Source organism: Charadrius vociferus, unplaced genomic scaffold (assembly GCF_000708025.1).
Source record: "Charadrius vociferus isolate BGI_N301 unplaced genomic scaffold, ASM70802v2 scaffold404, whole genome shotgun sequence".
NCBI lineage: Eukaryota > Metazoa > Chordata > Aves > Charadriiformes > Charadriidae > Charadrius > Charadrius vociferus.
The window spans coordinates 1,652,044-1,675,823 of record NW_009648443.1 but is presented as its reverse complement, the minus strand read 5'-3'; the positions used below and the strand labels follow the sequence as shown (position 1 = coordinate 1,675,823).

The 23,780-nt window shown below is 39.1% G+C and overlaps 1 protein-coding gene across 2 annotated transcripts; it reads right to left on the bottom strand.

The window, feature by feature from the left end:
* Nucleotides 1–4,032: 4,032 nt before the first annotated feature.
* MARCH7 (membrane-associated ring finger (C3HC4) 7, E3 ubiquitin protein ligase) lies at nt 4,033–23,525 on the bottom strand. 2 transcript variants are annotated; one of them, XM_009885468.1, is made up of 10 exons: nt 23,298–23,525; nt 18,457–18,615; nt 16,160–16,331; nt 14,381–14,548; nt 11,399–12,515; nt 10,978–11,147; nt 9,651–9,760; nt 7,995–8,108; nt 6,114–6,162; nt 4,033–4,272 (listed from the first exon to the last, which is right to left on the bottom strand). In XM_009885468.1, exons 1-10 carry the CDS (start codon nt 23,523–23,525, stop codon nt 4,247–4,249), a joined length of 2,313 nt encoding a protein of 770 aa, XP_009883770.1. In that variant the 3' UTR covers nt 4,033–4,246. The 2 variants fall into 2 exon arrangements, with proteins under 2 accessions (XP_009883770.1, XP_009883771.1); XM_009885469.1 differs by lacking the exon at nt 18,457–18,615 and having other exon boundaries at nt 23,298–23,444.
* Between the last annotated feature and the right edge of the window lie 255 nt (nt 23,526–23,780).

Genomic DNA, 23,780 nt, shown 5'->3' with positions numbered 1-23,780 from the left:
GGTGGGGTCTCACGAGAGTGGAGTAGAGGGGCAGAATCACCTCTCTCAACCTGCTGGCCACTCTTCTGATGCAGCCCAGGATACAGTTGGCGTGCTGGGCTGTGATCACATATTGCCGGCTCATGTTGAGCTTCTCGTCAATCAGCACCATGTTAGTTACCACTGACGATGTTGCTTACCACTCTGCCCTAGAGCATATGAAGTAATTAGACAGGAATCAGGGCAAGCAAAGAGGCACATTGGCAGAGCAGACCCACTCAGCAGACGGCCAGAGCCCCGGCGGTTCCACCTCCGTGCCGTGCAGGAGCGTAGCTCTGTGCTCCATGCCGCCCCGGCCAGCGAGCGCTGCGGTGGCACCTGCCGCCTGCAACATGCAGTTTGTGGAAGGTGCGATGGGCCGTTCTGCCGACGTGTGGGGTGTGCAGCTCAGTTCCGCTGGCTGCCTCGTGTGCCTCCTTAAAACTATCTTAAAACTATCCTTAAAACTATCACTTCACAATTCGGTTTCTTTAAGTCAGAGGCTTCTACATAGCTCCTGGCCTGCAAGCCAAGTTCACCAACACAGTTAAAATACACTGCTGCCAGAAATCTGTCCTCTTGCTTTGATGTCAAAAAGCTTTTGTACCTTGAACCCGTGATTGTTTTGGCATCAAGACCGGAAGGGAAGAAATACACCTCTACAAGCGAGACACCTGAAAACAGCTGCATACAGCAATCTGCAGCTGCCCGCGACCGACACCTTGTTCTGCTAAAACCAGAGCCGGTTCCCTTGTGAAAAGCCATCGGCAGTGCAGAAAATATATATAGAAGTAGTATATATAGTGGGGGTGTATATATATACACACACACTCTACAAGTCACCACAAAATTACCACTAGAAAAGCAAGTATATATATTACAAGAGTAAAGCAAATGTACGTGTACTACAGGATGGTACAGAATTCCACCTAGTGAAGCAAGTATATTTTTATAAACCTTTACCTGCGTGCACACCTATAAATGTATCACGTGAGGTATTACCAGTATGATGCTCACCACATGGCTCCTGTGAGTGAGGCTAATCAACAGCGGAACAGTCTCACTTCAGCGATGGTCCGCATCATGGCCTGGAGCCAGCCCTGCAGTCTCGGCCAGGGTCCGGCAGATCTCGTGCAAGGAAGCTCAGGCAGAGCAGCTCATTCTGGGTAGGTACAAGTTACTTTCTATACCTTTTTGCTGCGGACACGTAAGTGGGTGTAGGACATCAGTTCCTGGAATCATTGTTGCCGACTCCTGTTGTCCTAGATGGTCAGTTCGTTATCACAGTTTCTTTGTTGTGCAACCATCAACGTTTTTCTTGTCCTGCCAACTATTCCTCATCAAGGATGTCAAGCTTCCAGGGACATCTCGGGGAGATATCTTTGTCAGCTTTTACCAGGTCACTGTTGTGCCAGCTCCATCTTACAGACATGACTTGAAAGAATAAAGCAATTGTTTACTAATTACTGCACATAAATTACACCCAGGATTGAGCGTATCACACAGCTCGGTGCCAGCACACTCCCCTTTCCCCCCCGTGACACCCGAGGAGCCATTCCCACTGTCAGCCCAGTAGAGAAGGATCACCTCCTGCTCCTGCCCTTGATGATGCAAGAAACTTAAACAGCTGTCAAACCCACACCCTTCTTCCTCCAGGGATAGGATTCAGCTGTGGTATTTGAGAGGAAAAGCCTGTTTTCATCTGTCTGTACTTCTGCCCACAAGAAATCTTCATAGCTCTCGGCTCACTCATCACACCTTAGCAGCCTGACTGCGTGTGAAGCGGCTGTACCATATCAAACCCAGACCACAGACGAGAGCACAGAGCTGAACCCTGGTTGGCACAGGAGAAGGTTACAAATCCCACAGAAGGGTTCACATCCTAGCGTTTAGAGTTCAGCATGTAGTTTATTATCTTGGGATTTAGACTTTCCCTCACCTCCAACACAGAAGCAGCTACAGAACCCCAGGATGGATGCTTGCAAGCAGCCAAGGACATCTGAGGGAGCCACAGCCCCAAAGGACTCATAGCGGCACTAAGCAACACCTTGGGGCCGTATCAACCCCATAGCTCTTAACTGGCCCCAGGATGAGATGAGGCACTCAACTCTGCTGTTAATTACCATCCATGGCATGATGCCATCCACACCGGGAGCTGTTATCACTGGCCTCATCGGGGAGATCTGGGCACATCACTGAGGATCAGGTACACCTAGGAACAGCTAGAACCAGCAACAAGCTGTGGCCATTCCTCATGTCTCCAAACCCAGCAAGAGAACATGGTGTAGGCATGAAACAGCATCAGCAGACAAGACAAATGCATGCTTGCACAGATACTTGCATGAACACGTATATGCTTAGTGTCGGCACAAATACGCTTGCATGGACCCACAAGGGCTTGCATGGACAGACGCTGCCATGGGCAGAGATTTGCCAGCACAGGTACATGGAAAACAACAAATCCCGGCTGCTCCCAGCCTCTACCCTTCTACAGCTGGGGGGCCTCTGGGTTGAGAGGCAGAGCTCTACTCCACAGCAGTCTTCCCAGCTGCTGCACTCAGACCCTCTGCTCTTTGCCCGTTCCACCCCAATATTCCTTTGTCACTCCTTTTATTTGCACTAGAGCTCAACAAGGCTGCAGGACAACAAAATGACAATTGACTTCAACCAGATTTGTACATGAAACTGCACCTACTTAGATTACTCACCTCTACAGAATGCTATTTGTTACAAGGACAGGAAAAAAATAAATGTCTGAAAGAGAGCTGTATAACTAATCGCTGGAATGATACTTCTGAGTGTTGGCACTGAATACGCAATGCCTAAGGTTACTGGAATCAGCATAGAAACGTGCAATTTTCTTAGCGTTCCCATTTTCTTTCAAGTCTTGGGGATGAGGGGCCATCTCACGTAATGCTAGCAAAGTTAACTCTTAAAATCATGTGAGTTCATTTCAGCTGTTAAGGCACATCCTTTCTTCCACGCAAGTTAGTTTTACATACTGTAACAATAAACTAAAGTATTTCAACGTACTGCACTCTTTGCAGATACACTGTTACTGTAGTAATTAAAAAAACCCAACATAAATATTTATAGCAAATACAATTCCAATACATGTATGTCAATTTATTGTACCACCATCCATATAAAGCATTTCAATCCAAAATGGTCAGAAACAATCTTAAATATCTTCATAAGAATTTACAAACATTAGTAAAGATATACCACAGACTATAGCTTTCTAAGTTTTCAAGTGTAAGTTCTGGTAGATATCCATGTTTAAATAAAATGGACAATACCAGTAGAGATGCATACCTCTATTGTCTTTATTTATAAAGAAGTGACAACACTAGAAAACACATTGATAACCAGTGCTTTGAACAGTGAAGGTGGGATCTAGAAAAGTTGGATTAAACTAAACAACTTTAGGTCTTTATCAAGTTGCATAACTGCCAGGAATGCTGAAATGCAAGAGTTTAAACCTTCAATATTCCATAATGGAACAGCCACACAATATCAAATATAATCTCCAATTTCCAAATCATAAAAAAAGCCATCATCACTAACACTAAGTATCAGAAGATCACTGCAAGTTCTTATTGCTTTTTGAGTTAAATAATAATCTTCAAATAAACCGAAACCCAAACAATCTCTACAGTATCTTGCTCATCCTCCTGTTCATTCATTAACACTGGAAGCAATCAGTTATTATATGATATGGCAACAGAGGCATTTAAAAAAAAAAAAAAAAAAAAGAAAAACAACCCCAAAACCCCCCTATTTTTAAGTACATGGACATCCCCACCCTCCCTACCCACCCTCACCCTGAAATCCACTATAACCACTTAGTGCCAGTAGAGGAGCAAAACTTGATAGACAAAACCAGAAATCTGACTACAGTAAGAAGAAAACAAAGGGAGATATAGCTTCCTTAAATATTCAAAATCTGATGTCTTCCAAAACAAAGCACATCATCCTCATTATTTAAAAAGGGAAGTTGCTTTATATGTATCTAATCCTCGCACATGCTGAGTAGTTCTCAAGTCCACCGAGTTCCACTGTGCAGCAGTTGATTTTGAATTCAACAACGCTTCAAAAACTACATTAATATTCAATGCGCTTTTTAATAAGGAGAGGAAAAAAACAAATGCATGTTGATGTTGTTCTTGCCAGTTCAGCATTTCTGCAGCAATTCCGTTTCTCTTGCAATATGAAAGTTCTACCAGCATCAGTCTTCAGAATCATCCTCAGAAGCTGTTGGAACAACACAGTATAATCAGAAGCCTTGACAGAGGTTGGTCAAATTAGAGCACTTTGAGATACATAGTGGAAATAAAGGTATTTTTATAATATTGAACAGCAGATTGTAATAGCCGCCCAAACCTTGTACAATTACATGGCTTAATTTTTAAATGCATCTTGTTTCTGAAAAATGCAGCATTTTCAAATCAAAACTCGACATTACAAAATGCAGTGTCCTCCCACTGTTCTTCCTCAAAATAAAAGGAAGAAAACTTAATTACGCCAGAGATTCAACTTTCATGCAGTGTTTACAGCGGCTAATTCCAACAGTAGTCAGAGGAGAATATATTCTATCCATGACAGCAGCACCCAACACAAGGGAAAGAAATGACTCGCAGAGTTCACAATTTGGGTACTAAAAATATCTAGAAGGGTTCAGCATTCTGAACAAAGAGAAAGACTCTTAAAATAATGCGTTTTCTATGTATGTTGCTTAATGCAACTGAGTCAGGCCTGCTTGGCAGCAGCTCCTCTCTCCACCCCCATTTTTTCAGCATATGTAAAACGAACATAAAGCCCACATATGCATAGCATTTTGTTGTTGCAAGGTGAATTCAAAGACAAATACACACTTGTCAACTATGATAAAAAGAGTCAGTACACACATCTACAGTAGGTTTGTAAAGTGTTAGCTTGTCTGTAACAGGAATTTAATCTGTCTTCTTAAGCAAACTCTGCAGTCAAAGAAGTATTTACACTCCATCTCTGAACACAGAAAGAAGCAAGGTCCGCCTCTTCACTTCTCCACTTCTTGGAAGAGAAATGTAACTAAAGTAGCATCAACGATAAATCTAAAACTCAGAATTCCTCACCTGCAACTTAAATAAAGCCTGAATCAAATATAGATTAAATTACTGTGTAAAATTGCTCTCATTAATTTTTACTCTAATAAGAACGCACATAACTTACGAATAAATTCTGAACTCAAGTCCACTTTTGTCTGCTCTGAATGCAGAAATAATCATCTGCTTCTTGAACTAAAACTTCCAAACACACAATATTCCTTATCTTACTGTACTCCAAATAGGTCCTATGCACGGAAAATTCATATACAAGCTTTGAATGCTGATAGACATTCACATGCACACTGGAGGGGGGGGGAGGGGGGGGGGAAAGTAGACCAACTCCCTTCTACTGCCTACTCCACAAACAATACCTAGATTCTGAATACATCTACCAGAAGTCAGCATATAGCTTTGAATTTAAGCACACTGAAGAAGCCGTAAAGTGAACAGTAGGCTAGTCCTTTGCCAAATTTGGCAACTGTTAAATTGCATTCCTGAAGTGGATAGGTCTGATCAAGGAACACACACAATGAAAAAGCGTGTGTGGATAGAAAAAAGGAAAAAAAAAAAAAAGAGGGCAAAAAAAGGGGAGAAAAAGAAATGGCAAGAGAAGTATAGTAATTTAAGCGCAGTGAAATTCAACTTTAAATGTTTCTTTTCTACTAGGACTCATGTAAAAGCCTACAACCTGAAGGTCACCACCAATTCCATAACTAGGTACTACTAGAATTACAATAACCCAACTGTAATTACTAAGGAATCTTGTTATCACTTGCAGAAAAACACTTCTGTGGTCTAAACAACTCTATGCTGTTGGGAAATTAATCATGGAGAATTAAAACCAGTTCCCCCTCGGAATAATTCTACTGATAATGGAAAAAGCACTGCTGGGTAGAGTCAAATTTTCAGTAATTAAGTCCAGTATTATGAATCTTGGCAAGGAGGATTGTACCCGTTTAACTTTGAGTTGATCTAATGGGAGGGGAGGGGAAGAGGGGAAGCACCTACTTTCAATATCTTCCATATGTGCCTGAAGAGTTCTTGCAAGGTTAATAAACTAGAAACAAGGCAGAAAGAAAGTAGTTTAAAAGTTGCAAAGTTATCTGCAGAAATTTGCAACAAGTTAGCAAAGTTTTCTTCACTTTTTCTTCACTTTTTACATCCCAAAGCTTCATCCCAGATGTCGGTTATCCTAACACATTTGCCCAACTTACAAAAATCAACACAAAATTTAATATAAATCCCCCCACATTAGACTTCAAATCGCTATTGCACAGCTATTTCAGCTTCCACTCTATGTCAAATGTTCCTGGTAGCAGTTAGTGGCATCATCTTCACGTTCTACAGTCTGTAAAACACATCAATTTTGAAAGTAGCACACATAAACAAGTGCCCATTTTATGGAAACCGTTCCTAGAAATTGTAATGCAGAGAAACATAATCTGCAAGGACTGCATTAGTTGGATCCATTTAATTTACATCATTGTTGATACGGCAAAACAGAGCCCTCTGACTGAATAAGGTTAATGAAAAATGCACTGAAGATTTTAACTGTACATAAAACGTTTAAGAGCAGGATTACTATTAGGCAATGGTGGCAGTTTAATGTTAGAAGTACATGATATCAAAACCCAAAGCCAAAATCCCTAGGAATACAAGTTCCTTGGGCAACTTTGAAAGTCTCAGCCAAGTGATTTTTTTTGTCAGTGACTATCTGCATCACTGTTTAAGACAGTCCAGATGTAAAATGAAACAAGATATAACGCTAGTTTCCACAGCTCAGTTGTATGCTCGGTATCAAACGCACACTGGTGCTCTCACTGGTTTAAAATGCAGCATCACACAACTGTGTAGCGTCACTTTTGATGAAAAAACAGTAAAAACCATCTTATTTCCACAATACACTCAAGCTAATAACCTGTACTGGATGCTGGCTACTATTAGATTATGTCTTTTATGTCTCTACACTGGCAGAAGAGACAACGGGACAATTCATTTGTGGATCAGGGAATACAAGCTCTACATTAGATGTGTACAGAAGAGGATCACTGTTCTAATAAAGTAAGAGATTAGAGTACAGTCCTGCCTCTACCCCAGAGGCCTAGTACCTGCTACCAACCATTCCAATAAGCGTTTGACAAACTTAATATTGTCAGTTCTTTGTATGTCATTGAAAAAAAACAAAAACCAAAGCACAAACCAGCTTTTCAGGAGCTCAGTTGACAAAGAGCACTGATTCATTACCTAGTATCAAATAAGCGTGTAGAATACAGGATTTCTAAATGAGTCATTATGCAGAAATAACTTTGTACGATGATCTCTTACTGGTAAAACATGTACTTACTTCATTCCTATGCCAAGCCATTTAAGTGAGAAGAATCCAGTCAAATACAACTAATACGAGTTTTAACTAATGCCAGAAAATCATACTATAGCTAGTCAGTTTCGGAATGTAATATTCAAGCACGTATTTAGGCGCAATCCAGCAGACAAGCATTGCAAGGTCTAGACCTCTGCAATGTAGACTGGCATAATGAGAAAAATCAAGGTAGTCCAACCATCCTCAAATGCGTGTTTTGTACAGAGGGAGGTCAACCTTCCAGTTTTGCATAAATTCACAATAATCATGACAACAGACATGCAAAGCAGTGAATTACCAACAACCTTGACAAAAATTATTTTGCAATGCAGTAACTGCAATAAAGTAGAACCTTCAGTTTAAAAACCAAACATGGTGTTACTGCATTAACAAACCTAGACCATTTTAGACCGAAATTTGTTAAATAACCACACTTCTTGGGTGTCTAGCTCCCAAGTCGCTCAAGGTAACAATCTAGTTCCAGGTTCTCTGTACACGCAATTCCTGCCATAAAATCACTGCATACTTACTCTGACACGTGTGCTGGCCTCACTCGCGGTTCCTAGCATGTCAGAAAAGCGCTGCTCACATAAGTGTAACAACACTACAAGGTAAAGACCAGAGCTGATAAATTCATAGTCTGCCTTGAAGGAGAACAAAAGAAACATTTGCAATGTCAGTGATATATCTGCATATACAATTCAACAACTAGAACAAGAATTAAATTTTACTGGAAACACTATATATTTGATCTCTAGTTCTTCCAAGAGAATTACGGAAATGCAATACTAAAAAATTTCAAGTACTGAAAAGCTATTAATACTTCTGGTTCTTCCCATTCACCCCAGATCTAACAAGTTATCCTTGAAGATAAAGAGTTCTACACTTAAAATCTCCGTCAGCATGATTAGTTCACCAGAAGAAACCAACAAACCACTGGGGAAAATAAAACCAACAAACTTTGCTGGTTTCTTTTCAGTGGTCCCAATGCTTTAAAGAAAGCCCCAAAAAAAGGGAAATATAAGAACTTTATCATGTTATAAATATTTTGGGAAATTATTTTCCCTGCTAAGATAAAGAAAAACTTTCAAAACGCTAGTGCTGCACTGATCATTTAGAGTCAACTCTTTAGGAAAAAGTTTCAAAGCTCTTATTTCAATCAAAGTACAGTAACCAACAATCAGTAGCACTAAAATGTAATGATGGCACTCTAGAGAAAGTCTTTTCAGAGTCTGGCCCAAGTGACAAGAACTGGAGTAAGAGCTTACTCTAAATAATAAGAAAATTAGAGTTTGATGTTTGACCCCAAAACTGGTGTCACTTCGTATTTTCCTTCAACTTCTGAGGCAGGCAAATTTCGTTAGTCTTTCTTTCACAGGATACAAGCCAGAGAATAAGGAAAACCCTCCGAGTGAAGTTCATTGAAGTTAACTCCAGCTTTTTGTTAATTATTTGTTTTTAAATACTACACGATACAGTAGTGCTAAGATAATGTATTTCATATAACAAGAGTAATGCTAATTCAAACACTGGAACAGGCCGCCCAGGGAAGTGGTTGAATCACCACTTAAAAGGTATTTAACAGACGGGTAGACACAGTGCTGAGGGACATGGTTTAGTGGTGGGTTTGGCAGTGTCAGGTTGATGGTTGGACTTGATGATCTTAAAGGTCCCTTCCAACCTAGATGATTCTATGATTCTAATGGGCCTTTAATTATTTTTAATTTAGGAAAGGACTTGAAGGAGCAGCAGGAAGCTGTTAGACGAGAGGTTAGTTTCTACCACTCCAATGAAACAAAAGACGTTTTTAATGGTATGTTTAAAACAACTGCTTAAGTGTGTTAAAAAACAGCAAAAATCAAATACAATTCATGACTTAATGTGAAATTCAATCTAATCATACTAGTACTGCACCTATGTGACAGACACTGGACTGCAACGCTAGATGACAGATCAGCAAGTAAGAAAAGGATAAGGGATATACTACACTTACTGAAACCTCAGCTATAGGAAACACAGCAGGAAGACAAAATTTGTCCCCATATTGAGGAGAAAAATCTGTTCCATATTGACATTACTTTGTGTGTAACAGTCCTTCTGAAAAGAAGACGTATCTTCCTTCTCTAAAGGACAGCGCCCTCCCAGCACTAAACCAACACTTACCAAATTAGGCAAAATATACTAACTTGTTCATTTGCATGTGCCCTATAGAGTTCATGAATGTCAAAGTCTTCCAGGTTCAGATGCAACTTCTCCTTGCACAGTTCACAAGTTGTTACTGCTTCCAGTGAAGAACCTGGTGGGGAGGGGCAGGGGAAAGTCAGTGTCAAGTTTATAACACAGGACACAATTATACAAGCATTACAAACTGCAACTAATCCTTGGCTTTATTTTGCAGAGCAAGGTTAGAAGAAAAGAAAGCCTCTAATAGAAATGTACTGACTATCTGCTAATGTCAAAATTTAAATGTTTAAAATGTTTATGCTCTACATCCACCTCCACATATTTTGCCCCATGTTCGTTCTGGACACCATATGCCTGTTACTGAAAATCTGGCATAAAATCGCTGCTTGGGCTGTTTGAATTCTACATTGTAATCCAAATATGCACACAAGAACAATAATAAGTATACTGGAATAGCCTAAAGTTACTGCCAGTCTTAAAGTTACTTTTGTCTTAAAGTACCAGGTTTAAAACAAGCTGCTCCATAAGCAACAAGATGAACAAAGCAAGTTTATGGTGGATTTATGTCTTTTCAAATTAATTTCTCCTACAAGCTGAGGCTTCCAATACATCCCTACTCTGATGTGGGTCCTCTGACACCGAGTAAAAAAGTAAAGAGATGCTAACACCTTCCTTTGGTAAAAAGTATTCCATGATCTTCATGTCTTCTACCAAGCCACCTATTTTTGAGTCTTAAAAATACTACAGATAACTTAGTTATAAACTGGTCAATCAATTTATTACAAAAACATTTGTACAGTGTGCACTTTCTAAAGTATTTATTAAAAAAAATCTATATGCACTTTGAAGTAATTTTTTGAACTGGCAGTTTTAACTGCCTTGAACAGGAGTTAGTATCTTAAAGAAAAAATAAGTATTTAAGTATAGTTACAACAGAAAAATGTGTTTGGATTTTCAAATTCCTATCACTCTGCTACAGTCAGCATGGCTATACAAGCCTTAAAAACTAGAACCACACACACAAGGAATGATGGGGAACAAACTCACCTGAACTGCTAGAGCAGCTCTAAAACTGCACTTCTGCAATGATACAGTTTGTCTAGTATCTTGGCTGATGATCCCAAAAATCTAATTCTCTGAATGACAAATACAGTTCTTGGAACCACTCACATGAGAAGCGGCAGACAAAAAATACACCTGGAAGTGCCACACCGCTGTTTGTCCTCAGATGCTCGTTTCTCAAATAAATACCTTAATATTACTAAGAGATACTCCCGACAAGCCTCCTAATGTAACTGGAGGTCTACCTTGGTCTAGAGTCTGCTTTACCTGAATTAATCTTGGACTGCAGCCATTTTTTCATGCACTCCTGGTGAACATACCGCAGACTTCCAGTGCATTTGCATGGCTCTATTAAAAGGTTGTCAGAACTTGCAGAGGACATCTGACAGATTCTGCACAAGTCACCTTCTTCATCTTCAGAATCTTCTAAAAGCAGGCTGAATAGGAAGGAATATTGACAAACGCTGTGACACATTGCATATAAGGACAATTGCATTCATCAAACTGTTCTCAAACCTACAAGGATTAAACAAAGTTTCTCTAAAGACAAAAGTGAGAACACAGGTGACAGAGGACGGAGTTGCCATCTTCTCTGAAGGAAAGTTTCCTTTTAACATCATGGTTACAGAAAACTCTCTCATGTTAAGTCAGGTACATTTTATTATCTCAAAAGAACATACTAATTTACCTCTCTTTAATTTTCTGGAGTCTTTCTGGGTCTCTTGAAGGTGGTATTTTAGACTTGCCACTTTCTTGTCCATCAGACTGATTCCAGCCAGAGGGAATAATATCTACAGTTATCATAAGATTGTCAGACAGACTGCTTCCTAATGTTGGAGGCACTGCAAAGCGAAAGAGAGAACCAGGCAGAATTCCAGAACTTCTTCTACTGTGGGCTGAATCTGATGGGGAGGCAGTAGCTGTAGGAATACCAGATACTGCAGGTGTTGGTGGTCTGCTAACAGAAGCCCGAGGAGGGCTATCTGATGCTTCAAGAGAGGTGTCCTCACCTGACTCTCTTCTTCTGAAGACATGTTGTGATCTAGCAGTTGTATCAGAGGTAGAGATCCTCGCGGATTCATCTCTTCCTTCTCTTCTTCTTCTGGAAAAGAGAGGTGTACATCTGTTCCTCAAAGATGATGATAACCAGGATCCCGTGCTCCTACTTTCCGAGTCTGGTCTGTAGCTTTCCCCATCTGAATCAGAGTTATGATTTTGCGAAACTCCTGATAAACCCCATCTTCGTCTAAGAAAACTAAATCCCTGAGAAGCTTCAGATGCCTGAAGTCCTGGAACTTCCGAAGTTGCAGCTCCATTACTGCTTGACAGAGTAGAAGCTTGAACTCTTGGGACCACTGTTGACTCTTCAGAGCCTAATGATCTTGTATGCAGTGAGTCTTGGCTAGACCTTCGAGAGAAAAATGTAGATGACATACTAGATGCTAAACGAGACAGCAGCTGTCTGGTTGTGCGCCTCCCTTCGCTGTCAGCTGCAGGCTCGTTCAATGACCTCTGAGACGATAAAACTCTTTCAGAACTACTTGAGGAAGGAGTTTCATCTCTAATGGCAGTAAGAGAAAATGCTGGCTGCATGCTCCTCTGGGGAGATTCCAATTCATTTCTCCTTTGTCTTGAAGAATAGTTAGATCTTGAAGAGCTCATGTTAGAGTCTCTGTTGAAAAAAGATGGCTGATGATCAGAAGGCAACTGGCGGTTCATGGATGCATTCAGCCTCAAAGTGCTCAACGAGTTGTCTTTTGGTCTTGCTCCTTCTGCATACGAAGAGGCAGGCCTGTCTTCAAGATCTGTTGCAGAAAAGCAGAGGAAAATACTGTGACAAGGTGTGCTCTAATTGTTACAATCCACGTGGATAACTCTAAAGTGTAATTACAGAAGTTCAGGATTTTGTGATCCTTACTCAAAACTGTTTCAAATCTGACACGTATAAGGGGGCATATAAGAAAGATGGGGACATACATTTTAACAGGGCCTGTACTGATAGGACAAGAGGCGCCTTCATGAAAACCCCTTCCTGACTCAAAGTAACTTTATTTCTTTTAGTTTTAAACTAAAAGAGGGTAGATGCAGGCTAAATAAAAGGAAGACTTTTTTTTTTTTTTTTAATGATGAGGGGGGTGAAACACTGGAACACGTTGCCCAGAGCGGTGGTAGATCCACCATTCCTGGAAACATGCAAGGTGAGGTTGGACAGGGCTCTGAGCAACATAATGTAGTTCAAGATGTCCCTGCTCACTGCAGGGGTGTTGGACTAGATGACCTCTAAAGGCCCCTTCCAACCCATTCTGTGATTCTTATAGGCATGTTTTCTGTAAATACTGTGCAAGTACCTCAACACACTGAGAATTCTACTGTAGCTGTTAACATTACAGAGAGCAGCCAAGGAGGCTAACATCAGCTAGTCTCCTCCTTCAAATAGCTAGATTTGGGAAGGGGGGAAGAGGTGGAAGGAGGAAGTAGCTGAAGCCCTCTAAATTCACAAGAAGGGAAACTTCTTCAATATTTTAACTACTTAACAAGCATAGGTAGACTAAGGCAGGAAGCAGAAGCTTTCTCTATTGAAACCTTTCAAGTTTTTAGTTTTGGTGTTGTTTTGGGTTTTTTTAACGGGTTCTGTATTGCGATCATCATTTACTGTTGAAGCTGAGGTTTATGCAGCTGGCAGACTAACTAAAGAAACATCTGCACAGATGCCAAGCATCTGCCATATGGTTTTGATTACATAGCGGGGAACACAGTTGGGAGTTATTTTTGTAACACTTAACAGTGGCACTACTAGTAGAAATGCAGCACGGACACTACAAAGCAAGGCTGTCCACCCATCCATTTCTCCCATTAGGCTCTGCCAGGTAAACTTCAACTGTCCACTTATTAAAGAAATGTAGAGTCTGACAACATTAAAATATACTCTTCTGCTAAGGCTAGACTGCATGATGAAATCTGGAACTAGTTTTTATCTTTTCTGCTTTTCTTCTACACTTGTAAAAATGGTAGGTTGTTGGGGGTTTTTTGAACTTCTGCATTACAAAATAGCCCTAATGCATCTGCAAAAAGTGGCACACCAAGACTGATGGCGAGCTTCCCCCAAGACATCTCTAAAAGGCCACAACATTCTGAATAGAAAGTGAAAATGACAGTGCAGAAATCCATACCAGTCCCTGCAGCTACCATGGAACAAACATCTCACCTCATGTAAAGTATGTGTCTATTCATTTTTATTTTCAGTGGTCTAGCAGTTTCACCTAATAACCACTTAGGAACCCAAATGGAAAGAGATAATACGATACGGGCGCCTTCATGAAAACCCCTTCCTGACTCAAAGTAACTTTATTTCTTTTCCCATAACTAAATACAGAGAGATCTTAAGATGAATGAAGAAAAGAGGCTTACTGACTACTCGCAGAGTTACAGTGGCAAACACCAACACCCCTTTCTTAGAACTGAATGTATCTACAAGCTAGACCATTCAGACATCCTTTGACGGTTTAGCCAACACATGGAAAGTGGCCAACTAACTTTATTTAAAAAGATACCTTGAAATTAAATAGATATTTTGGCTTTGTGTTTTGAAGAAAACATTAAAAGAACATGTGAAGAAATTAACAGGCACGCAACCTATGGGTGTGCAAGCTTTCAGTTGTACAATACATACATGTTGAAGATGGAAAGTCACTGTTTCTGTAGCTGTGATCCACCAGGTTATTAACAGACAGATCTGTTCTTCTTTCTAACTCTCTTCGCTCCCTCACCAGCTCAGTTCCAAGGGAGCCAAGCATCACTGATGAAGATCTAGGAATCCTACTGTACCTCCAAGAGGAATCTAGAAACAAGTGAATAAATCCCCTGGTTTTGTAATAATTTAAAAATCCATTAAAGCTGGTACTTATGCATGCATTCTGGTTATACCATATCAAAGGAGAATTTAGCAATACCACTAAGGTGATCAAGTGACCAGCTGCTAGCATAAAGCCAAGAGTAAGCAGCATTCTGCTGATGCTGGCACTTATTTAATCTTGCAGTGAGTTAGTTCTGAAAGCTAAACGGGAAAAAAGTAACACTACTTTTGTGAAGAGTCAGACCCATTAACACCCATACAGGCCAGGAGGAAGACAAATAGCATCTTGCTTTAGAATGGTAGCTAGTTATTAAGTAGGGTTCACAATATGGCAAAACAGCAGCTTGAGATTCAGTAAATGCTGCCATACTAATGATGCTTTTTAAATGCTCCTAAAATTCATTTTCCAGAAAGACTGCTGAAGCTTAAATGCAGCTTAGACAGAACTTTAAGAACAATGACTAATACTGTTCTTGCTCATACTGCACAGTAAAACACTTCAGTTTAAAAAGGGGTCTTGTTTTTTTGCTAACAGCTTCAACAACTTAAGTAGGAAACTGTACATACTTCAGCTGCAAACAAAACTCTTGTTCAAAAAGTGTTCTTCAATGGCTCTGGAAAGTCCACCTTGATTTTGTTTTACTGCTAACTTATAAAATCCAAATTTAAGCACTCATTGGTCAGCAGTGTGATGACCAACCAATCTAGCAATGGAAAGACAGTCCTACACCCTAACGAGAAATGTTAATGGTGGCCATTTCATTAACAGAGCAAGAAAGCATCAACAATAATGGGGTTTGAGCAAGAATTTATTAACTTTTATTTGGATGGCTGTGTGGTTCGATAAGAGGATATAAAAATAACATTGATCCGTACTCACACGGATAATTTGAATGGATCTAATAGTCTATTTCAAAATGTTCTAGAAATATTTTCAATATAAGGTCTTGACCATTATTTCCTGACCTTTAGGCTTCCATTCAGCATATTGCTTAACTTAAATAAGTATGTAATACTTGGATAAATGTATGTCTTTAATGAAAATCTCAGTTTTTACTGAAGGAGTGTAGAATCTTTACTTTTACCTGGCCTACAGAGTCCGTTTAGGCACTGCTAAAAACTCTTTCTTCCCTAACCCCTAACAACAGTGCTCTAACCAGCCATGACACTGTGCTTCTTGGAACACAGAGCTAAGTAAGCTAAAGATTTCCCTTCTGCTGTCCCTGGCACACGCAGGTTTATCAACGCAATTTGACTCATGAAATGACAGCAGCTGCACTCATTCTTTCCTTGAAATCTTAACCAATTAAGACATATTTGAGCCATGAAGTTCAGCTTTACTGCAAATGGAATAGCTACAGGTATTTCTAAATGACATCAGTACAACTGGGTTTTCAAAAGACCATGTTAACAGCATTCTCAGTACTTTGGATACTGCTATCAGTGTGAACATTCTCTTCTGTTAGGCATAGGTTTTTAAGTATTTGAGAATAATAAAAGCATAATACTTCACAGCAAGTCTTTTAAAACTTGATAAAACCTGATCTTACTATTCAGGCAATTTTCGCATAACTCAGCTATAGTAATCAACCTCACCTGAAAAGGCAGTCACGCCATTACTTCTCACAGAAGAGGTAGATGCACAAGATAGCTTAGGTCTCTTTGAATCACTGTCTCGCTGCTGGCTATGTAGTCTTGAATATGCTCCCTGAGTTCTCTCAGACTCACCGTAACACCCAGATGTGAAATGAGAGGAAGAGGATGTAGACTGCAATAATATTAAAAAAAAATAAAATTACAGACAGCACTTCAGATGTACTTACACTGAACAAAAGTGTACATAATGTAATTCTCACAAAAATAGTAAAGAACAACTTTAAGAAGCAAAGCCTTTTTATTTAAAAATCATGTAGGATTTATGCTTGTCCTCTTGATCAGTATTCCCAGGTTTACTCAAGACAGTCCCACAAACAAAAGCCAATTTCTATTACAATCGGCATTATTTTTCCTTTATAGATAGATGTAGCTTACAGGGGAGATGTTCCTGACTTGTAAAGATGCTGCAAACATGATCAAATATAGCTTTACAACTCTTCAAGGAAAAATAGTTTTGCCATCCAGAAACAGCCCAAACTGACCAGCTTCGTTATTTTATTTAATAGTTTAACTAATTCAGCTCATCTTTTACCAACCTAAAATATACTTGGCTAAGGAGTCAACTCTAGCTTCTAGTAAGCTGTTTAGACCAGACGTATTTTGATTACATTAAGCTCAAATGCAACTGAAACAGTTTAGAGTGAAGAATGAGTACAAAACAATTCTTGCAGTGAACAGCATCGAAATAAAAGTTTTCAGAAACTAGTACTAAAAAAAAAGAAATTTAAATTGGGAAAGTCTGTAAAGCTGTTAGTCTGGTTACTTGCAGCCAAAGCATTCGTTTTCTATTTGAAACGTTTAATTTTTTTTTTTTTTGATGTAAAAAACTTGAGCTCAACCAAAAAGCTCAGTTGAGCTGTCAGTCCTCCCAGAAAGTATCTACAACCAAGATCCTTTAAGGGTCAATCCAATTAGAGTAGATGTTATAGCTGTGTTTTATTTTGTTATGTAATTCACTAAGCTTATAGCACTACTTTTTTACTCTTTAAAATTAAGATGTATCCAAGTATTTCTGTTATCCCATCATGGAAGACAGATGGGGAGACACAGAAACTAATATCACAAACCAAGTACAAAGCAAGGTTAACTTCCCTCATGAATCATGTGTTTAATATATAACTTATCTTTTTATCATTTGTTATGTGATAAGTGGAAGTTTCAGGGTGTCTTCTGCAATGTTCACTTGCATTGCAATTTAAGAGAAAAATTAACCTCTGTGGGGAAAAAATATATTATTTTGAAAACTCTACTGTACCAATTTAACTAGATATGTAGGCCACTTACAACCACAGGCTCCCTTTGCATTTCAACTATATGTAGAAACACCTACCATGACATCCCCTGAAGGCCAGCATCTCCACGCTAGTTCCTCCCTCCACTCTCCCTGCCCTTATCTCACTGTCTTCACCTTTAAGTCATAGTAAGAAAACAAACACCTGTTTAAGGTGTGAGCACTCTCAAGTACCCAGACATCTTTCAGTTTGAAAGTGAGCAGAATTTTCAATTGTTTACTACCTCCCCACCAAGCATCTTCACAGTTCTGTGCTTTTCCCATCTTAATATTTCTACTGCAATTGGAAGTGTTTTATTGTCTACAGTGCATAAGCATGTCAAAGAAGCAAACTACTTTCTTTTTGGAGTTATAAAGGCACATTCCGGAGCCCAGTTCAGACAAGCTGTTAAGGCCCGGTTGGATCTCAGTAAGGTGACCGTTCAGCCTCCATCTCCTTTCACAGTATGCTGCAAGCAGCACGTAAGCAAGCACAGGCTATGAACTGCCCCTCCACAACTAAGTTTTCTAAAGCAGGTCTCCAAAAACATAAACTTTGTCTTAACTCACAAAGCTGGAACCACCCAAAAAACACACACCCTATAAAAACCAGATGGAACAAGCTGAGTTTAAACAATATTAACATTGCTACCTGTAAGACTACAATATGTATGAGATTCTAATCACTGCCTCCTTTTTTCTTTTAAAATGGATACTTGCAGAGTCACTCCAACTTTATTTCTTAACTATTAGTATAACTAATACACATTATTATTTTCATCCTCTGAATGATTTCTTACCATTGCTATGTTCTTGCTTTCCCCTCCATCTTGACTTAATAAGATCTACTTATCTAGAAACATTACAGTGAGACCCTGCTAGGTTTTCAGATTGGGAAGGCTCAGGTAAACGCCCGATTTTTTATTTTAATTTTTTTTAAAGTATTATATACATTAACGAATCTCACCAATCTGCTTCTGCTTCCCAAAAATCTTCCAGGATGTGGATGATCAAGTGTCCCTGAGTAGCGAGTTGGAGAGGACGTTGTAATCTTCCAAGGAGTTTCATGGGTGTCTCTTTCTCCAATTGCCCAGTCTCTACTGGAGCTATTCAATACACTGGATTCCTGAAGAACAACATATTATCATGTGCGCCTTGTAACTGAAAATGAACTTGGTATCTGATCTGAATATTGAAAATACAGGGAAGTGGAGGTACTAACAAATCTGGAAACCTTTCAAGAGAAATCTCAAGGGATATCGAGAGGAAATGAAACAGGCTTAAGAGAGAACCACTGGCAAAAGGAAAGGTTTAAAATTACTTTCTAGCAATTATCAGCTCCTTTATCTGTCCTCTCATTTGACTGTGGACAATAAATAGTTGAAGTGTAAGGTTTTTGAGACATTACACCAACTTAGATACTCCAGCAACAGGGTGGAATTAAGGACCTCACTTTCAAGTGTTAAGTAAAAATCCCACACATGTAGAAAAACAGTCTCCGTGACAGCAAAAGTGCCACAGCAAAAGTGACTCTTTGGCCACTACAGCAAGCCATCTGTCTTGTCCTGGTCATCAGTTAATACAGGAAAGAGCGGGTGCAAGGAGGGGGAAAAGGAAGAAAAATCATGTCTTAGGCCTAGTAACAGATAATTATTTTTACAGAAGGAGCATGATCTGTCCTAGCGAAATAGATGGGACAACAAATATATACTATGTTATCAAGTTATTATTCCTTAAAAAAAAGAAAACCACCCCAAAAAACCCCACCATACCCAAAACCACGCTATGGCAAATTACACAGTATCTTCTTCGAGTCTTAAGCCCTTCCCTTTTACCACTGCTTAAGTTTTTTATTTCTCTGCAGTCTATTCCAATAATCCACCATTGTGCTATTGGTAAGGAAGGATTGCAAATTAGTCATTATTAATTCCAATTACATTTCATGCAAGTAGCAAAAATACTTTTCCATTTTTCACTACAAAATGGAAACTTTTGTGTCTCTAAGTTTCTTATAAATCACTAACATTGAAGACCACCCCAAAACAGGAAACGGCACTGGGTACAAAACCACTTTGAGCTTAAGAAATAAGCTAAATAGTTCTGGTAACCGATTTCAGACACTGTGCAAGACAATGAATCCACAGTTTGAAATGCATAACAAACTACGACTGTTTGGCAAAACAGTCTTGCAAATAAACATTGTTTGCTGCACTACCTCAAACAAAGCAATCAAATTATTTGAAGTCTGATGTCTGCAGGGCAATGACTGTCACTGTTCTTTTTGTGTTTTTCTCTTCCAAGATACTCAGGAGCTCTAATCTTTACCTTGGCTACACAGGTACATTTCTAATAATGAAACTGGGAACCATTTAACATACAAATCTGTCTACCTTTAAGGGAATTGAAGAGATGAGATTCTACACTACCGGTTTCACTGAATTTCAATGAATAGATGATAATTACAGAAAGGCATTGCAACTTTATTTGCTCCACAGAATAATCATTAAAATTAGCAAAATTAATACAAATAACAGAAATTCAACCACTTTGTTATAGCTAAGCAGAGTTTGTAAGTGATTATTTGTCCATCATCCTTCTATGAACTATTAATACTACAACTACAGTAGTTTCTGTCACTATTTCTTAAAAGTTGTAGTATTAGGTTAAAAAGCTGAAGAAATATTCATGCTCGTCATTCTCACAAGCAAAATTAAACTGAGAATAAAGTATCAGCCAGTCAGTTTTCTCATATTTCAAAGTCTCAGTAGGATTCATCAGGTTTCTAAGTTATTTCACATATGGATAATCTGCCCACGGCCACAAGACTACACAACTTTAAGATAAAAGTAAAGCTCTCTTAAAATGTTCTTAATATGAGCTATACCTGCAAACTTAACTGACCTTGAAATACTTGCCTTTCCTTTTTCTCCAGCTGTTAGATTCTGAAGATCTGAGAATTTCATCTTAGTTTAAGTGTCTGGATCAGCACAGTAAAGACCTTAATCCAAGAACACCACACCCACACTAGCACAGCAGTGAAAACCAGTTCATGGAACTACACCATCTACCGATCTAATGCCAACACAGCTTTTGGAAGCTGTGGCATCTCTGCACTGTGCTCATTTCTTTGGAAGATGTCCCAAGGCCATAACAGGAAGAAAAAGCAACATACTAGGTATCAAAAAAGTGGCTTTAAGAGAAATTAGGTGATCAGGCATGATGTCAGGAAAGCTCAACCTAATTGCTATTATCTGAAACAAACAAACAAAAAGACCCACACTTGGTTTGCTTTCTTCCTTCAGTTCAGCTTAAGACTATTTCACATCCTTTGTCAGAATTTAACAATTACAGCATTACACAAGGTAGTCTGCTTTTGGTATCCATCTTCATTAGGAGAGAAACATGATCAGGAAGACATTCAAAACAATTTTATACATTACACTTGACCCTATCACTCCATTAAAAAAAATCAACCCAAACTTCATTTCTCATGAAACAGTTACAATGTTGTATCATAAAGCATAGGATTTTTTTTTCTCATACCACTACATTAATTTGATTTCTGTATTGCAATTCACCCAGAAACAATGTTATGTCACATACATCAGATTACTTAACAATTATTCTGCTTGTTATGCCTCCTCAGACGAGCAGATACTACTACCCAGACTGATCTCAAAAGTGTATGACATACAAGAATTCATACCTACATGGAGGGGAAAAAAAAAAAAGAGAAAAAGAGAAGGGGATGGAGAATAAACCCACCCGACAGAAACTTACTTTTTTTTTTAGCCCTAGACAAATCCAAATACTCAAAGTTTGACTGCTCTGACTCCAAAAGTTTTTGAGTTAAGCTATAATCAAGTATGGTCTCTAGCTGCAGAAACAACTTTACATTACAAAGGCAAGTCTCCAAGTTCCCTTTCCTCTATATGCCCAAAGCACTACTGATAGTCATATATTTTTTCTTCTAAATGACATATCTTTTAAAAGATTTGGAACTCAAACAGATCTTAACATTTTAAGGTAGGCTTCTGAATGGATTAACAAAGTGATAAGGCCTGCACATTCCATTCCCATCTGACTGGACTTAAATCTTATTTAGACTACTTGTTTCTTCTTGCCCCAGCCACTTGTAATCTTAACCTGCAAGCAAAAATGAAATTTACTCCTACTAGCTCCGTAAGTACCAAAGGTTAGTCACGAGAGGGGACTTTCCTATAATTTTATCAGTAAGCACTAGTCTCGCATAAGAAGGTCTCAGACTACCTTTTATGAACTGGAATGGAAAGAAGAGATACAACATAATCTTCTATACAGTTATTTTCCCCTCTGTTTAACTGGGAAATGATATAAAGATCATTCCTCAGATTAGAAGCACTTTGCTCAACAGGAAATAGTCAAAAGATAATATGTAGTGCAGTGAACACACTGCAGTTCATTTAATAAATGAAATAATGTGAAGTACATGAACTTATAACACAAGAAATTTGTAACAGCAGTAACACATCTAAGTTCATAGCACTAGCTCAGCTCAAGACTCATCTTCTGATCAACAGCTTTCAGGATGATACGTAGACTGTGTAGGTCCATAAATCCCTACAAAAGAGTAAGACTATCTGATTTGGTTTTGCTGAGCAGCCAGCCAGTAAAAAATCCAGTACAGGAATCCAAAAAGCAAAAATGGCTGAAGACTACCCTTAGACACGCCCTATAGCCTATATACTAATGAACACATGCATGCTAGATATGGCAAAATATAACACATATACATGTAATTGTGCTAAAAATAATTAATGTTCTATTACTTTCAAAACAGTTTCTGGAAAAAGCATTATATAACACAATGTCCCAGATAGCTTGTCAGCAGGGACCAAACTCATAACCATTTTATCAAAAAATACGAATATTTAATCACAGAGTTAAGCTTCTGCAGTTTCAAAGACCAAGATGGGCTTCGATTTCTGGGCCCAAAACTGAAGTGACCATTGCTAACAGGAGCAGAAACAAAACAGTAAGAGAGTTGAGCCAAACAGCCACCTGTTGTTTCCAAGTGCCCAAAATAACTTCTGAAGTAGTTTAATCTCTACTTCCCATAATACTCTTTCAAAGTGGAAGGACCTGCAGAGTGTGAGTTCTTATTCTTGAGCATGGCGTCCTCCCCCACAAAGCAATTTGGCTAGTGTACCATGTCGCATGTGAAACAGCAAAGGCCTTTACCCCTGTCACGTCCATTGCACACAAAGCCCAGCTGCATTAACATACCGACATGACGGTATGACATAAGCCTAAAGGTCCTCTTCTTACCTTCACAAAATGCAAAGAAAGTAGGCACTGCAGAGCAGAGCAACTCTTAGAACTGCAACATATTCCTGTACTTTCTGCATCATCCACACATGAAGTGTAACCCTCTATACACACCAAAATTCAAACAAAATCCTGACCTCCCCTCAACAGAAAATCCCATTTACCTGGATTTAAGACTGCAGTGACTAGTGCCAAAACAGACCCGTAGTATCAGGATGCCCTTCATTTGTCGAACAGCTGATTTTTAAAGGTGCAGCTAGAAACAAAAGTAGGTAAAGATGGCAAACCTAGAACTACCAGTTGATACTGCGGAATGTTGTCATTGGCCTAGTTATTAAATCCTTGCATTTTAGAATTAATCTTGGGTTTTATTCACAAATGGAGGGCCCTGGGTGGGACTTTTCCTTGTATTTCCCTTTTGTCTGGGTTTTAGGGTTTTTCTTGATGAAAAACAGACATTAAATTAATTTATACTTTCCAGAAAGAGACAAAACACATTACCTGGTATCCAGATTCAGATCTCCGTGAAGATTCTCTCGCATTATATGCACCAGCTAAACTGTTTCCAGTCAATGTTCTAGATCCCAGTGAGGAGCTGGAGGCCTGAACAGATATCCTTCGAGGAATTCTTGAGGGTTTTGACTCCATTCTTTGTATCCTGTATAAGGACACACTGATTATTTTTTCTTTCAGAAGCAGGGATCTACGTGCAAAACATGCACAAGTCATTCCGAGTGTATCATAAATATGACTCACACATACAAAATTTACACAGCGCTTTGGTCTGACTGTGCATCAGTAAGATGGGGAACTAAGTTCTTACCCTAGTTTTTGTAACCTCCTTTTTACATCTCCTCCCATTCCATGTTAGAGAACAAGAAACACAGCTACTTTTTCTATTATTATTATTATATTACAATATATTCTTGCTGTTATATTCCAAGTGGGACTCCCTAGCAGCACTAGTACTAACACAAGATGAGC

What these genes read in the sequence shown, in the direction of transcription:
- MARCH7 (XM_009885468.1), bottom strand. Translation starts at nt 23,525, where the DNA reads ATGACTTGTGCATGTTTTGCACGTAGATCCCTGCTTCTGAAAGAAAAA. An exon ending in TGACTTTCCATCTTCAACAT is followed by an intron (nt 12,516 to 14,380) that starts GTATGTATTGTA and finishes TTTCTGCAACAG; the next exon opens with ATCTTGAAGACAGGCCTGCC. An exon ending in GGGCACATGCAAATGAACAA is followed by an intron (nt 8,109 to 9,650) that starts GTTAGTATATTT and finishes TTCTCCTTCAAG; the next exon opens with GCAGACTATGAATTTATCAG.